This window comes from Urocampus carinirostris, chromosome 3, assembly GCF_059441175.1.
Source record: "Urocampus carinirostris isolate Australia breed hairy pipefish chromosome 3, RoL_Ucar_1.0, whole genome shotgun sequence".
In the NCBI taxonomy this organism is placed as follows: domain Eukaryota; kingdom Metazoa; phylum Chordata; class Actinopteri; order Syngnathiformes; family Syngnathidae; genus Urocampus; species Urocampus carinirostris.
In genome coordinates, this window is record NC_142351.1 from 2,916,706 (window position 1) to 2,934,797 (window position 18,092).

General features: G+C 43.2%; 2 protein-coding genes across 6 annotated transcripts in view; both read left to right on the top strand.

Annotated features, from left to right (window-relative positions):
• LOC148368310 (uncharacterized) overlaps positions 1-18,092 on the top strand; it is a 165,581-nt gene that overhangs the window by 77,709 nt on the left and 69,780 nt on the right. The gene's annotated exons all lie outside the window — the stretch shown is intronic.
• On the top strand, positions 175-12,011 carry LOC148368314 (general transcription factor II-I repeat domain-containing protein 2A-like). Of its 5 annotated transcripts, XM_088330312.1 has the most exons (4): positions 357-407; positions 1,499-1,591; positions 4,068-4,675; positions 8,296-12,011. In XM_088330312.1, the coding sequence occupies exons 3-4, from the start codon at positions 4,237-4,239 to the stop codon at positions 9,627-9,629; spliced, it is 1,773 nt and encodes a 590-aa protein (XP_088186438.1). In that variant the 5' UTR covers positions 357-407; positions 1,499-1,591; positions 4,068-4,236; the 3' UTR covers positions 9,630-12,011. The 5 variants fall into 5 exon arrangements, with proteins under 5 accessions (XP_088186439.1, XP_088186438.1, XP_088186440.1 ...); XM_088330313.1 differs by lacking the exon at positions 4,068-4,675 and having other exon boundaries at positions 175-407; XM_088330314.1 differs by lacking the exons at positions 357-407; positions 1,499-1,591 and having other exon boundaries at positions 3,736-4,675; positions 8,296-8,646; positions 10,732-12,011.

Consider the following 18,092-nt stretch of genomic DNA (forward strand, 5'->3'; position numbering starts at 1 on the left):
CTTCTAATCACATTTCCCCGGTTGGGGGTTAAAAAACATTTTTGAGACGTTTTTCGGTCGTATCTGGTAGGATCTCCCGAAACACCCATTTTCGTGAACGCATCATGCGATATGTGCCACTTGTACCCACAATCCATTGCGACGGGGTTTCGAAGGAGAAGGTGTCATGGCTGCCGAACAATAGAATGTGGAGAAAGACCTCTAGTCGACTTCAAACGACGTCAACTCGACTCAAGTTTTGCTTTGTGTTACTTTTTAATCCTGAGTTGGATTGATTTTTCGTTGGAATTCGGAGATAATGTGCTCCAGTGGGGAAGAAACTTTTCAAGAGAAGCTTCGGGGAGCCAAAGAGGAGAGCGAGCGAGAATGTCGACGACCCGACGCTTTTTCCAAGCAGCTCGGGGAAGGTCCGTCATTTTTGCTTCTCCTACAAAACCTAAAATGTAGGAAATCAAAAGGAATTTTGAAGTCCCATCAAAACTTCAATAGTTCCCCGATTAAACAAATGCGAAATGCCAACATGACTTCAAACAAAAAGTGCATGGCCATTTCAATTGAGCTTTGGATTGGATCCAACATGGCGGCCCGCACCAATGCTGCGGCGAGTTGCTCATTTTTCTGCTTTTATATGTAACCGCGGTGTACTTGTCCCACCAAAGATCCACATTCACGCCGGACCGGATGATGAGGTTTTTATGATTCCAGTTTCTGCAAATGAATGAGTCACAACATTAGCTTTTCTGCTGGCTTTGATCTCAGTAGCAGCTCTCTCTGAAGACTACCCAAAGCATATCAAAGAGCTTTCTTTACCATTAACATGAAATACATTGGCTGGCAACCAGTCCAGGGTGTCCCCTGCCCACTGCCCGATGATTGCTGGGATGGGCTCCAGCATGCCCGCGACCCTACTGGGGATAAGCGGTGCAGCTGATGAGATGAGACATTTTAGAATCTAACAATAGATTTGTACATCCATTTTAACTAGAGATCGTACAGCGGATTTTTAACGTTTACAATGAATTCAACATATTTTACTTTAGTCTGAATTTTAACCACCATCATCCTTTCTAATATATATGATAAAATAGAAATAAAAACAAAAAAGAGTATAAAAACGGGTAGAATTTACCTGCAAATAATGGAGTCACATTAGCTTTTCTGCTGGCTTTGATCTCTTTGATCATGGCTATGAGAATACTTGTAAAGTGTGTATGTTTCCATGACTTCCTTTATATTTAATGTTGAGGTTGACCGTGTATTACGCGCTAAGGCCCTTGCAACATCCATATCCGCCTGGTCATCCTGGAAGGGGGATGACCCCATATGCGGTCCCTTCCCAAAGTTTCTTCATTTTGCTTATCCTGACCTTTTTTGAGTGTTTCCTTGCCCTCTTGTAGCTTTCAGATCAGGTTGATGTTACAATGGTGTTCTGGGAATTTTGTGATTTTCTGTGAGTAAAGGTGTCATAAATAAATGCGATTTGACCTATGTTTTTCAGACATCGGTGAAGACCATCTTCCTCCTGCGTGGCAGGAACCAGAGTGTCCAGGAACTGTTTACAAGATACTCCAAATTGTGTTGAACATAGCAGGTTGGTCGTTTTACTTTCTGCAACACGAGATATTTATCTATTCTATATTTGGCCGTCGACGTCCACCGTACTTTCCTTTCGAATAAGGTCCAGCCTTCTGTCTCGCTCATTCTTTCAAAATAGATACAGTGAAGAAAAGAAGTATTTGAACACCTAGGGTCGCGGGGGGGCTGGACCCCATCCTCGCCATCTCCGGGGAGTGGGCAGGGGGCACCCTGAACCGATCGACAGCCAATCGCAGGGCACACTGGGAAAGACGAAACATTCACACCGAGGGACAATTTGGAGCGGCCAATTCACCTGAAATGCATGTCTTTGGAATGTGGGAGGAAATTGGAGTGCACAGGGAGAACATACAAACTCTGCACCATAGTGGCAGGATTTGAACCCACGCAGGAGGTTCCCATGACCTCAGAACTGTTCCGTACACGCTCTTACCACTGCACCGCCGTGCTGACCAGAGAAAATGAATGTTGATATTTGGTACGGCACCCTTGGTCTGCTATTACAGAGGTCAAACGTTTCCTGTAGTCTTTCACCAACTTTGCACACACTGCCGGAGATTTCTTGGCCCACTCCTCCACGCAGATCTTCTTTAGATCAGTCAGGTTCCTGGGCTGTCGCTGAAAAACATAGAGTTTGAGCTGCCTCAAGATTTTCGATTGGTTTCAGGTCTGGGGACGGGCTGGGCCATGCGAGAACCTTGATATTTTTCTTACAGAGCCATTCCTTGGTTTGCCTGGCTGCGCGCTTCGGGTCATTGTCGTGTCGGAAGACCCAGCCACGACCCGTCTGAGGAGAGGAGGTTGTTCCCCTAAATCTCACAATACACGGCCCCAGTCATCCTCTCTTTAATGCAGTGCACTCGTCCTGTCCCATGAGCAAAAAAAAAAACCCAAAGCATGATGTTATCACCCCCATTTTTCACAGTAGGAATGGTGGTCTTCTGACCGTTCTCTTCATTCTTCTTCCTCCAAAGACGCTTAGTAGCATTATGACCAAAAAGTTCTATTTTGGTCTCCTGACCACAAAACCTTCTCCTGTGACTCCTGTGCATCATCCAAACGGTCATACGCAAACTGAAGACGGGTCTTGACATGTACTGGTTTAAGCAGGGGAACCTTTGGTGCCATGCATGATTTCAAATCATGACGTCTTTGTGTATTTCCTGCAGTAACCTTGACCAACTCCTGTTGTGTAGTTCCGGGCAGATTCATCACCGTTCTCAGAAACATTGAGACCCCACGCGGTGGTCTCTCCGAATGAGATCGACCGTCATGTTTAGCTTCTCCCATTTTCTAACGATTGCTCCAACAGTGGACCTTTTGTCACCAAGCTGCTTGGCAATTGCTCTGTAGCCCTTTCCGGACTTATGGAGGTGTGCAATCGTGTCTCCGGTGTCTTTGGACGGCTCTTTGGTCTTTGCCATGTTACTAGTTCAAGTCTTACTTATTGCGTGGGGTGGACTTGTGCAGCCGACGACCTCAAACGGGTTCATCTGATTCAGGATGATACATGGAGTGCGGGTGGACTTCTCATGGGCGGACCAACAGGTCTTTCTGGGTCAGAATTCTAGACGATACTCAGATGTTCAAATACTTATTTGCAGCTGTTCAAACAAATCGTTCTAAAATGCATTGTGATTTCTGAAATGTTCTTTTTAGTTGATCTCTCTCACTGTGGACATGCACCGACGATGACAATTTCAGACCCCTCCATGATTTCTAAGCAGGAATAGCAAAACAGTAGGGTGTTCAAATACTTCTTTTCTTCACTGTAGCTTACTTTCTGGTTAAACAGACAAGGTTGCTCTCTGTGGTTTCTGCAACATCCTTGACAGTTAAGTCAAGTCAAGTCATTTTTATTTGTATAGCCCTTAATCACAAAGAGTCTCAAAGGGCTTCACAGGTTATTACACAGACTATATTACACAGACTATTTTTCAGACTATTATTACACCATCCCCTGCTCTGGAACCAACATGAGGGCAAGAAAAACTCAAAAAACCTCAACATGACAAAAATGAAGAAACCGCACATGTGGTATCCCCCTTCCAGGATTACCAGAGAGCAAAGGATGTTGCAATCCCAAATAATGCAGAGATGTTTTCCACGAAGTATAGATTATTCATATGCTATAGCAGGTGTCACCAACACGGTGCCCGCGGGCACCCGGTCGCCCGCAAGGACCACATGAGTCGCCCGCGGGCCTGTTCCAAAAATAGCACATCTCATAGAGAGCTGCGTCTAAAAATTAATTTTGTTCTGTTGCTATTATTTTTTTAATCACACTTGTATGTATATAGATTTAAAAAATACTATCTTAAAAATACTTTAAGGTTAACGCGCACAATATTTACCTATGGGCAGTAAAGTAGAGCTTGTGGGATGTGGAGAGTAAGCTAGCGGGCGCTGTATGCACTTTCGTACCCCAAAAACATGGCAGAAAAAAGAAAGAAAACGTATCTCTTTCACAGTGAATGGGAAGAGGAGTTCTTTTTTACGACTGTAAAAGAAACCTGCGTGTGTCTGATTTGCGGGACGACCGTGGCGACAGCAAAACGGCACAATGTGGAGAGACATTTCGTGCAGAAAAAGGTGCCATTGGAAAAGCTGGTAGCGGTGACAACAGACGGGGCTCCTGCTATGGTCGGCCGACAGACAGGTTTCATCGCTCACTGTAAACGTGACCCAGACTTCCCCAAATATCTGCATTACCATTGCATCATTCACCAGCAGGCGTTGTGTGCGAAAGTGATCGGCTTTGGGCACGTGATGACTCCCGTTGTGAAAATCATAAACAACATCCGCTCCAAAGCAAAACAGCACAGGATTTTCAAGGTACTATTAGAGGAGATGTCAGCAGAATATGGGGACCTACTGCTACACACAGAAATCAGATGGCTCAGCAGAGGACGAGTTTTGCATCGTTTTTTGTCTCTTTTGCGTGAAATCAAAGAGTTCATGCAGTCCAAAGGCGAAGATGTCTCACTGCTAGAGGACACAGAGTGGACACTTGACCTTGCATTTTTGGTGGACATTACTGGGAAACTAAACCTCCTGAACTGCCAGCTGCAAGGCAAAGGTAAGACTGTTGTCGATATGATAAGTGCTTTAAATGCATTTAAAGCCAAAATGAATGCATTCTCTGCAGATTTACAGAGAAAAAAAGTTCTGCACTTTCCCTCTGTGCAGTCAGTGCTGAAAGACAATGCTTCTGCATCTGAGACATTTGAAAAAGTGGCAGAAAAGTACATTGAAGTAATAAACAGACTTGGGCAAGAGTTTGAGAATAGGTTTTGTGACCTTCATCAGCTTGAACCATGTGTGTTCTTCATTTCCAACCCTTTCATGAATGGGGACACAACATGCTTTGCTGAGCAGTTAAGTGCAACGTTCAACTTGGATGCTGGACAGGTGGAGATTGAAATTATAACATTGCAAAATGATCTCCATCTCAAAGCCTACCAGGCTGCACCAAACTTTTGGCGCCTTGTTGACACAGAGAAGTACAGTGGAGTATGCACAGCAGCCATGAAGGTTGCCAGCCTGTTTGGCTCAACCTATCTCTGTGAATCAGCATTTTCTGACATGAACTTCATCAAAAACAAACACAGAACACGCCTCACTGATGCACATCTGAGAGACTCACTCACAGTTGCAGTGTCAAGTTACACACCAGATTACAACACACTGGTGAACAGCATGCAATGCCAGTCTTCCCACTAACCAAGGACGGATACCAGATGTAGTCAGTGGCAACATGGTAGTGCCATGGCAAAGTTGAATTAAAATATTGAAGAATTGTGTTCAATTTAAAAGTGTGTTCATGACATTTAAAAGTTATAATTTTGTTAAACATAACACAGACTTGGCCATTAGTTCAAAATGTGAAATAAAAAATGTATTACATATTTAAAAATATGTAAGTTGATTTTGTTTAACATTACATAATTGTTAACTTTTTGAAACATGTTGCAACATAGTTCATGATTTGTTAACAGGGCATGTCAGTGGCTTGTGCAAATGGGATATTTTTTGCTAAAATGTAGTGATGTAAGTGATCATCTGAAAATGTAACAAATACTGTGATTAATAGAGATAAAGTGTTGAATATTGATATCTGTTTCCCACCTTGTTGTCATTTTTGATAATCATTGTTAGAAATCATTAACATGATCAGTGTCTTTACATAGGTGAGTATTACTAATCATTATAAATAATGTATAACTAAAGGCAAACTGAGCAAATTTGTTATTTCAGAAGAGCGTATCAAACTGGTAGCCCTTCGTATGATTCAGTAACCGTGAAGTAGCTCTCAGTTTCAAAAAGGTTGGTGACCCCTGTGCTATAGGGTAGAAGTGAGTTTTAAGCTTAGATTTAAACATTTCCACTGAAGTTTCAGATCAGATCTCAGGAGCAAAGTCTTGGCAAATGAAGCCCCATAAAGCAGTGAAGCCCTGCAGGCAAATGTTTCACACACGCGACGTCGGCTTTAAGACGAATCATGTCCTCCATGACGCCATCTCTTTGACAGAATCATTTATAACGTGGTCGGTGCGTGCAATCAAATATCGGGGCGTCAATCTTGCGTTACTCTGGCACTTTTCTTCAAACGACACTCTTTGCTAGCGAATCACTCTCCGCACACGCGTTTGGCGGGGCTTCGAACGTCATCGACACGCACATCGGCTGGCGCCGCACGAAGCGCTCCTCTGAAATACTCTGCAGGCACAGAAGGGCACATGACTACTCGACATCTAAGGTTCGGCTGTGGAGTAGTATAAGGGCGTCTCCCTGGCTGATTTTTTTCAAAGACGTCTATTTTGAAGCTCTTTTAGTGACGCTTTTGCTTTATTTGCGTGTGTGCGGATTTGACACGACCACGCGGACTTTTCTCTATTAAGAACGTGTGAGCAATGCTCCATTGAGTTCAAAGAGCCCTCTTGCGCTTTTCCATTGCGTTTTTTTACTGGAATGTTATTTTTATTAGGCCAAACAGGAACAAACCCCCCAAAATATGAAAAAAAAGTTCATTTGAGCGTAATAAGTTAAGTTTAAAACGCCGCAGTCGTTTAAACGTCGTTTAAAACTTAAGTTTGAAAACGTCGCAGTCAACCTTTAAAAACACCACCTCCCGTCGCTCCTGTCACAGTTTCTGCCTTACTTACGTTTTATTTTGTGTAAATTCCAAAATCTTTGACCGTTTCCGACGAGTGCCAGACGTTTCTCTCAAACGGGAAGTGCCGAAGTCGGCCATATTGACTCGTTTTTGATGGCCTACAGAACATCTAGCTCTGTAGCGATCCAGGCATAGGGCACACCACAAGAAAGCTTTAGCACTCATCTTTCATGAGACAACGGTTGATTTAGTCGATTAGATGACATTTCCAAGTTTTCTGAAAAATATTCTTGTTTCCTGGAAAACTTCTGAGAAAAATGTCTCCTTGCAAAAAGATGCATTTCAAGCAGACGTTTTGCTTCAGTGCTCTTTTTAAACATCTATGTTTTTGACATCTAAACAATACTTTCCATAAACACAAGGTCGCTTGGCTTGAAAAATAACATTTGATTGCAAGAAGACTAAACCTATGCATGAACTTTGCAAAAATTCTCAGCCCCTGATGTCTCGGCTGACGTGATCACACGATTCGGGTCGTCACGGTGATGGCAGGGTCCTACGATACGTCATCCCAGCGAAAGCCCTTGCTCATTATTTAGAAAGACTAAAGATTTGAATCGTTAACAGGATGTACTTATATCTTTGCTTTTCTCATCACACTGCGCGTACTTGGCATATACACCGGCGCCTACTCACCGCCATACAGACTAATACGGCAAATACAGGAACAAAACGCGGCACTGAGTGTTGGCAAATATCCGATCGAAACCACTCCTACCACCTAGTGGTCATTTCATTCCCAGAGGCCTAATACTTGCTGATCAGCAGCGCCTAAGCTTTTAGAGTTTTTTTTACGTTTTGGCACTCGGGGACAATGCTTCGAACGAGTTAAGGGCAATACAAATACAGTGGGACCTCGGTGATCGCGGTTTAATGGGGACCAAAACCACCCGCAATAAGTGAAAATCTGCCAAGTAGCGACGCCCCTTCAAAAAATAAAAACCTTTGCAGTACACCCCCCCCCCCTGTATACAGTACACCATATGGAATACGGTTAGAGAGAGAGATTCTTCTATTCTTCTATTTCCTGCTTTCGACTGGTCCGATAAACTCGCTTTTTCCTTGGCGGCGAACATCTTTGGCTTTTTCTCGGCTTGGCTGGATGCACCGAGGGATAAAGAGCGTTTCGCCAAGGGCTTCGAAAAACCTTTAGAAAATTCGCCGCGAGAAAAAGGCGAGCTCACTGCCAGCTATGGCGAGAGGCGTACCGTATAGGAGGTAAGCGCAGTTTACTGTAGCCAACGGGCCGATGGGAGTCGAGTATTCAGCGAGTGCCGGCCAATCGGCTCGCGTTGATGGCCGTATACGTGCGTTTCTTTGTGTTTTCAAATGACTCATTCTAATTGAATATTTTCTTTTCAAATGTTGTAAAATAATGTCCTTTCTAAATTGGAATATTTTTCATGATTCATTTTTGAATTTTTTGAATTGATATTATTATTATTAGTAGTATTTTTTTGTAACTATTACATGGAAGCGCGGAGTAGCGAGGTACCACTGTAAACGTGACTTGTGTCTTGCAGACGTCGGCCGAGAATATCTTGCTACTGCGCGGCAGGAACCAGAGTTGCCTGACGTTAAAACTGAGGAAGATCTGAAGCCCTATCACGTGAAGCAAGAGACAGAAGATGGGGAGCCTGTTGAGGAGGAGGACGATGATCCAGTCTTGCGAGTGACCGGGTTCCGTTCAATCGCCGAAGATCAAGGTCAACCTGAAGATAACGGTCGGCAGGAGCCCGGAAGTATCAGCTCCCGTCAACACGTGGAAACAGATGAGGACGACTCGCAGTCGGAAGGTGGTAACACATGTTCCCAGTGTGGGAAAACCTTTCGACTCAAGTCTTATCTGAAGTTGCATATGAAATTCCATGCTGGTGAGAAGCCTTTTTCTTGCTCAATTTGTGGTAAAAAATTCACCCAAAATGGGAGCTTAAAAATGCACACCAGAACCCACACTGGGCAGAAGCCTTTTTCTTGCTCGGTCTGCGGTCAAAGATTCACTAAAAGTCAAAACTTAAAAGTACACACCAGAACCCACACTGGCGAGAAGCCTTTTTCTTGCTCAGTTTGCGATAAACGATTCACTCAAAGAGGATACTTAAAAATACACATTAGATCCCACACAGGCAATAAGCCTTTTTCTTGTTCAGTTTGCGATCAAAGATTCACCCGCAATGGACAATTGAAATCACACCAACTAATCCACACTGGTGAGAAGCCTTTTTCTTGCTCAGTTTGCGATAAAAGATTCACTACAAGTGGCAACTTAAAGAGACACATTAGATCACACACTGGGGAGAAGCCTTTTGTCTGCTCAGTTTGCGGTCAAAGATTCTCTAAAAATGAGAGCTTAAAAAAGCACGGACTGTTCCACACCGGGGAGAAGCCTTTTTCCTGCACAGTTTGTGGTCAAAGATTCACTAAAAGTGAGAACTTAAAAATACACACCACAAACCACACTGGCGAGAAGCCTTTTGCATGCTCAGTTTGTGGTAAAAAATTTACCTTTCGTTGGATCTTAAAAAGACACACACTAACCCACACTAAGGAGAAGCCCTTTTCTTGCGCAGTTTGTGGTCTAAGATTTACCTTGCGCTGCGTCTTAATACGACACACACTAACCCACACTGGGGAGACGCCTTTCACCTGCTCAATTTGTGGCAAAACATTCACAGAGAAAGGGAGCTTTAAAAAACACACAATATCCCACACTGGCGAGAAGCCTTTTTCCTGCTCAGTTTGTGGAAAACGATTCTCATCTAATTGCTCTTTAAAGTCAAACCAAAAAACCCACACTGGCAAAAGGCTTTTTCCTGCTCAGATTGCGGTAAAAAATTCACCCAAAGTGGACAATTAAAACAACACACACTAATCCACACAGGGAAGAAGCCTTTTTCTTGCTCAGTTTGCTGTAAAAAATTCATTAAAAGTGCAAACTTAAAAAGACACATTAACCCACACTGGGGAGAAGCCTTTTTCATGCTCAGTTTGCGGTCAAGGATTCACTAAAACTGCGAGCTTAAAACAACACACACTAACCCACTCTGGGTAGAAGCCTTTTTCCTGCTCAGTTTGTGGAAAACTGTTCTCACAGAATGGAAACTTAAAAAGGCACCAAAAAACCCAAACTGGTGAAAAGCCTTTTTCTTGCTCAGTTTGTGGTCTAAAATTTGCCCTAAATGAGCATTTGAAATTACACCATCTAACCCACTCTGGAGAGAAGCCTTCCACCTCTTCAGTTTGAGGAAAACGATTCACACACTTTCCCACACTAACGAGAAGCCTTTTAGCTGCTCAGTTTGTGGTAAAAAATTTCACCCATAATGGACACTTGAAATTACCCCAACTAACCCACACTGGCGAGAAGCCTTCCGGCTGCTCAGTTTGTGGTAAGATATTCACACGGGGTGGGAGCCGAGAAATACACACACAAGAACCCACACTGGCTATAGAAGACTATGGCCTGCTCGGTTTGTGGTCAAAAATCCACTAAAAGATGTAACTTAAAAAACATTCAATTGGCTAAGTATCATACAGGTCGTCTATAGGAATATAACAGCCACAAAACCTTTTGCCCTCCCCTTTTTTCCATTTTGCCACCACATCAAAAAAGCCACATTCATTCACAGGAAGTGAGCAGACTCTCTAGTTGTATCATAAAGATTTGTGACCCCAAAGTCTTAATATGGATTCAAAAGATTTATGATTTAAATATGCGTCATGTTTCTTGATAGATGATCTATTTGATTGTTTGTTGAAACTTTCCCTGTTATCAATAATCTCATTAGGGTCGCGAGGGGGGCTGGAGCTTATCCCAGCCATCTCCGGGCAGTGGGCAGGGGACACCCTGAACCGGTTGCCAGCCAATTGCAGGGCACACGGTGACAGACAACTCATTCTGTCATTCCCACCTAGGGACAATTTGGAGCGGCCAATTCACATGAAATGCATGTTTTCAGAAAATGGGAGGAAACCGGAGTGCCCAGGGGAAACCCACGCAAGCACGGGGAGAACATGCAAAGTCCGCACAGGAAGTCTGGAGCTGGTTATCAATAATTATAAAAATAAGATGGCCGACAAAGATCTCTAGGGTTGTGGCCTGTTCTCACCAGAGCAACAAAGCTTGGAGAGCCCGCGGTTCTGTCCGTCCCTGTCGTCCGGATGATAGCAACCTCTGTGAGGTCCACAGCTAAAAGAGTTAAGAACACCCGGCTTTTTTCATCTTCCTGTGAGGCCATGAGCTGCTTCTCACTCACTCCTCCCTTGAGTGACTTTTTTGTTCTCAAAGGTACACATAAAGGGTGAGTGCAAGAACCTGTCTTTGGTGTTTTGGGCAAATATCCCGTGTTAGCACGCTATGAAAACAATCCCCGATCATTGAAATGAGTCCATTATCTTCAAACCGGGTTCATTGATCGGTACTGTGAACCTGTTGCATCAAATGCAATATTGCACAACCGTTACGATACCAACAGTATCACGACAATTCTGTATGTAACATGCCACATGCCGACATTTGTTGTGTAAATACCATGTCAATTATAACTATAGCCTTATCCCCCTTGTTTTATAACCTTATCTTCTCTTTTCCTTTATCTTCTTGGTCATACCTCACTATGAATGTATAAAACTGGAGTGTCATGCCCAATTTCGTTGTCACAATATGTTAGCCCATTTGTAACAATGACAATAAAGGAATATTCTGTTCTATTCTATTTCTTCCATCTTCCCCCTTGCCAACTGTAAGGGAAATTATGGTCTAAGGTTGCCCATCATACTATATTCTATACTAATACTTTTATGTATTTATATTTACTCAATAACTTTCCAAAAAGTTTTTGAGTTGCTTTTTGGAGCGAACGCCTCCAAGGTCAAGAGCACAAGCTTCCCGAGCCAAGGAACTCTGTCTCTACAAATTGGAGGCAACTGGTCATTTTCTCAAGACTCCCATCTATTTTCAAACAATGAACTTCTGTGATGTATCATTTATTTTACTCGCACGCCGTCGACCGACCAACATTATACAATGCATTGAAATATGTCTTTCCTGTCTAAACCAATCAGAATGCGCTTCGGTGCACGTGTTTTATTCTATCCGCCAATCAGAAATCTAGGAAACCGTAAAAGAAAGAGGCTGACGCTTCAGTCCGTGGGATTATATTATCATTGAAATCCAAGAACGAAATTTTGCCTCGTTTCGAGGCGCTCGCTTTGCTTTAATAAACGAGTTTGATTGTAAGTCGAAAGTCTCTTCTTTCATCCGGACACGGTTTCGACATTTTACCGGCGCCCGCCGTCGCATTTCAACACCCGGAGCTCTTTTTTTTTTTCTCGATTTTGGGTGACCAAGCCGACTCCAAGCTGCTTTTCTAACCAGAGAGTTGCCTTTAAACTTGCATTTTGATTTGAAAAAAAAGGTCATGATTACCCATGATTATACATCATGTTTGCATTGAATTGAAAAGAAGAAAGCAGTTACTCCTAATCCATTGGAGAGAGAAATACAATTCATGATCAATAATCTAACCTTCATTTTGAAAACAAAGAAGGTTTTAAATGCGATATCGCCGACTTTTGCAATATTTGTATACTCGTTTATGCTTTTTCCGTTTTGGGATGATGAGCAAGTGTTTTTGTTCAATTTTGGTGTCACCATTTTTTGCAAACGATCGTATTTTTCCAATATCCGCATATTTACTTTTCTTTTTCAAGTACCGGACAAGGGATCTTGATTTTTGATCATCCATTCTAGACTTTGAAGCGTCATTTTATGACCCTTTTTGTTACTGAAACGGGAAGTTTCCAATCTAGGAACACCGATACTTCTGGCATGAAGTTTCTTGCCTAAACGGACAAAACGCTTTGACGGAAAACTCCGAATGCTATCGGTTAATAAGTTGAAATTGGAGTTCGAGGAACGCATCGCTCCAGTACATGAAAGTTCACGATTTGAATGTTTAGCAAAAAGGTTGGAAAGAGCTGAAAGAAGAGAGAAACAACACCAGGAGAAACGAAGCAACAAACGGCAGAGCTTGGCCTCCCGTCTGGGCCTTTCCTGGGACGTTGCCCGAAGCATTTACCGTATTTTCCGCACTACGGGGTGCACCTGGTTATAGGGCGCACGCCCAATAATAGTTTTTGGTCCTATATCTTCCATAGATAAGGCGCACCAAATGATAAGGCGCTACAACGGGAACTTGGACAAAACAGTCAAATGGTTCGGTCCAACCAATTTCCCACTTAACATTCCCAAAGCTTGCAAAGAAAATACGTGTCTCAGACATGTACGGAAATATTGTTTGTACCATGTCACTCAAATGCATCGTTCCAAATATCAGTCGGAAAGTTCAAATTGTGAACCGAAACGGTAGTGAAATCAAAAACGTTTAATTTTGTTTTTGTGTCATGTTTCTTGATGGATGATGTATTTAATCTCTTGTCCGCATACAATTTTGCCTCTTCTCAACAATTATAATGATTATAATAACAAGATGGTCGACCTAGATCTTAAGGGTTGGGGCCTGTTCTCACCAGAGCCACAAAGCTTAGAGAGCCTGTGGTTCTCTCCGTCCCTGTCGTCCAGATGAGAACGGTCCCCGTGAAGTTCACTGCCAAAAGAGATAGGAAGCTTTATTTCTTCATCTTCCTGCTTGGCCATGTGCTGCTTCTCACACACACGTCTCCCCTGAGGGACTTTTTTCTCAAAGGTACACAAGAATGGTTAATGCAACAACCTGTCTTTGGTGTTTTGGGCAAATATCCGATGTTGGCAGGCTATGAAATCAGTCCCTGATTATTGAAATGAGTCTATTATCTTGCAAACAAGACCAAATTTGGTCAAAATTTCAGTGAAAAACCGAGTTTGTGGAGCTGATCCCCTTTTCTACGGCCTGGACAAAGACGAATGCACAGAAAGCCGGGTAGCAGCCAAAGGAGGGGTCCTCGGCGCACAGATCCCAGACTACAGAAATGGACTTTTCAAAGTTTCTAAGATTATTCCTATACAGTTTCGGGATCAGATGAACACATTGTACATTTATCAATAATCTCTTTGTTAGACCTGTTAGCAATTAGCACTTTGATGGGGTAAATCCTATGAAATATTTTGAACAACATTTCTCTTTGTTTCTAAATAAGTAGCAATTGGATAACAACTCTTTCCCGTCAATCAATTCAACTCATTTCATCCAAAAAGACAAACGCTATCCAGCCTGCAGACTTCTTTTTGGCTCTCGAAGTCATTATTGCTAGACCGGCATTTTCAGAGCGGAGGTTCCATATAGGAACATAGGGGGAATCAAATCACAGAGATAATACAGAGATAAGAGGGCGCAAATCCATGCAAACATTTCTATGTTAATAAGAGAACCTTAAGGTCACATCTCAAGCGGACTGGGAGCCAGTGCAGGTTGGCCAATACTGGAGTAATATGCTCAAACTTTTCGGTCTTAGTCAAGAGCTGCCGCATTCTGAACCAGCTGCAATCTTTTGATGCTAGACTTCGAGAGACCAGACAGCGATACATAACGGTCATCGAGCCGAGAAATCATAAACGCGTGAATCTGATTGAGACAGCATCTGGCAAATCTTCGCAATATTGAGGAGGTGGAAGAAAGCTACTCGAAGTCATATTTTTCACATGTAGCTGAACATCAGATTAGGATCAAATATAGCACATAGAGTCACTTTTGTCTAGGTTCAGGGTAGTGTTTGAAAACAACTGTCGACAGTGAGCTGGACCAATAATCAACATTTCAGTTTTTTCTGGGTTAAGGCGTAAAAAATGAAGTGACATCCATCTTTGAATCTCAGTAAAGCAAGCCTCCAGATTTCTACAACTTAACTGTCCAGTTGTCTCCAGTGGCACAATCCGTTGAGTGTCATCAGCATAGCAATGGAAACTAATATTATACTTGCGGATAATGTCACCAAGCGGAAGCATAAAAATACTAAAAAGAAAGGGGCCGAGTACAGAGCCCTGTGGAACGTCATAGGGGACATTAGAGTGTTTAGAGGTCAGATTGCCGTCATTAACACATTGCATCCTGTCTGACAGGTAGTACCTAAACCATGAGAGTACAGTTCCTAAAATACCAACGCTTTCCAGACGAACCAACAATATGTTGTGGTCGTCAGTATCAAAAGCAGCGCTGAGATCCAGCAGCAGTAACATTGATGAAGAACAGGAATCTATTGTTAAAAGGAGATCATTGGTTACTTTAGCAAGGGCTGTCTCAGTAGAATGATTTGCCCTAAATGCTGACTGGACAGTTTCAAAGAGGTTTTTTTCTGACATGAAGACATTTAGCTTCTGTGCAACAACCTTTTCAAGTAATTTTGCAAAAAATGGCAGATTTGTCGCTGGCCTATAATTACCCAGGCTTTCCGGGTCAAGGTTATGTCGCTTAAGCGTTTGTTTAATGACGGCAGACTTGAAGGCTACGGGAACAATACCCGAGGATAGCGATATATTAATAATATTTAAAACTGATGGTCCTAAGATCCCAAACAGATCCTTCACCAGCGACGTTGGAAACGGATCAAGCAGGCACGTAGTTTGTTTGGCCCTACTGACCATCTGTGTTAGACTATCAAGGGACAAATCATTGAAAGCGGACAACCGTCGACACCGTCCTTACCTAACACCTCCACATCTTTAAGGTAGGACAAAGTTGAAGGGCTTTCATTTAAGATTTCATTCCTGAAGAGCTGAATCTTTTTATTAAAATACTCCATAAATCATGAGCAAAATTTCGGATTATTCTTATGTATAACAATAATCTTAGACAAAAACGACGCTTTAGCTGAGGCAAGAGCTACTTTATATTTCAGCAAGCTGTAACACCAGGCAAGTCGGAAGACCTCCAGCTTAGTAGTGCGCCATTTTCATTCAAGTTTTCTGCAACCTTGTTTGAGTAACCTGGTTTCTTCAGCAAACCAAGGTGTATTCTTCTTAGGTCGGTATTTATGCCTTAGGGGCGCCACAGAATCAAAAACATTAACCAAAGCAGTATTGAAGTTGTAAGTGAGTCAACAGACCCAGTTTACGAAGGGGAGGCTGCAGTTACCGTAGGTAATAATTCTTTTAAGGCGAATACCGTGTTAGGGCGGATATTGCGACTGCTGAAGCCTAAATTTTCCTTCTCACAATAAACATTAAACAGCACCTCACACTTAACTGTTCATTTTGCCGGCTGTGGTTTTTGGACTGTATACTTTATATTCAGCTTCAATCGCGAGACTCAAAGCCGGGGTTTGGGCTAGTTTTGTGTTGCATGTTTTGATGTGGGCGCGTGCTGTTGATATACAGGTGCGGCCTGTATAAGTACAAAATTGATTTTCCTCCCAAAATGTGGTGGGTGAAGCTTATAATCAGGTGCGCTCTATAGTCCGGAATTTACGGTGTATTATCTCATCTCATCAGCCGTACCGCTTAGCCTCATTTGGGTCGCGGGGGGCTGGAGCCCATCCCAGCCATCTTCGGGCAGTGGGCAGGGGACACCCTGAACTGGTTGCCAGCCAATCGCAGGGCACACGGGGACAGACAACTCATTCGCTCATTCACACCTAGGGACAATTTGGACCGGCCAATTCACCTGAAATGCATGTTTTTGGAATGTGGGAGGAAACCGGAGTGCCCGGAGGAAACCCACACAAGCACGGGGAGAACATACAAACTCCGCACAGAAAGTCTGGAGGTGGATTTGAACCCACGACAGGTTCCCATGACATGAACTGTGCCGCACAAGCGCTAACCACTGCGCCGCCGTGCTGCCCGTTACGGTGTATTATATATATATATTTAAATATATGTATACAATGGAAGCTGGGTTTTCGAACGCCTCTCAGTTCAAACAAATCGGTTCTCGACCAAAAATTTGGAGAAATTCTTGCTCGGCTTTTCGTTCCAAAAATCGGAGTTCCAACGCCGGTACGCTAGTGGCGACTTTGAGCGGCGTACGGGTGTAGATCGTGGAGATTGCCCCCACCCCTCCTGAAGAACTGTTGTCACGGCAACACGCACTCCTCTGCTTTCGTTTTTCAAAAGTGGTGAAGGGAGTGTTGTAAGCCCTAATGATGCCTTGGAAGAAGGTCGGTGCAAGCAGCAAAGTCGCTACAGGTGAAAAAAGAGGAGTAGTGCGTACAACTATTGAAATGAAATGATCTGCATTTCTATATAGCGCTTTTCAAGTCAATGACTTCTCAAAGCGCTTCACATTGTGCTTCATATTTCCCAATAGCGGCCGTGATCTGTGCAGCCATGTAGGGCGCTAATCTGCTTATTGGGGGTATTAGTGGTTCAGTGTCTTACCCGAGGACACTTTGACATGTAACACGGACGAGCCGGGATTCGAACCGGGATCCCTTAATCCTAAAACGATCGCTCTACCTCCTGAGCTACTGCCGCCCCAACTTGATAATTGTAACTTACATAACACATAACATTTTGTGCCCTTTGCAAGTTCTACTAACATTAAATCATCCAAATTGGAACACACAGATATAGAAAGGTTTTTTTCTCGCCTGAATTTTTTTTTACAATCAAATGCCCGCAAATGAGTGTAGCGTGGGTGTCCTAACAGGTGAGACAATAGCTTGAAGCCTTACCTGAGGCGTGTTCAGGAGAGTGATCAGACATGTAGTCTCTTGTTAGTCGCTTGCCGCGCACTGCTGAACAAGTTGTAATCGCTCACTGTGATTGCCTTACTGATCCAAAATGGCCGACGACAGTACAATGGATTTCGTTCTACAGCTTGCTTTGAGCGAGTTGGCTGATATGAGCGACAGTTCGCATATTGACACAGTTAAGGTTATCCTAAACGCAGTGGAAGGGTCATACCTGTCTTGCATTGTTCACAAACATTACCAGGCAATGTAAGACGATATATTACATCGCCAACAGCACTCGTCAGGGTGAGATCCTCCATCTTCTGCACTGTCGACGCCATGTTGGAAATCAAAGTAAGCGGTCTTTCTCCCGTTATTACTCGGGCACACGAGCGCTCAATAATCACTGGCCGTTCAGAAGCTAGCGATAGCTCGCGATAGCAATCACTCACTCTCCTGAACACGCCTCTGGTACCGTGAAAAATTGGATCCCAAACTTCAAAAGACATTTTTCTACGGGTATGTTAGGGTGTTTCCAAAAGTGGCTATCTGGAGAAGACCGTTTTACAGTTCGAAAATCTCTGCAAATGTGTATTTTATTCAGGCCATTTTTTCTCGGACATTGCGAGAGTTTTCAACGCTTAAAATGATCGTCCCACGTCCATGCGTGCGCGTAAAAACAAGGCGTGAATTATATCAATGGTGGCGACAC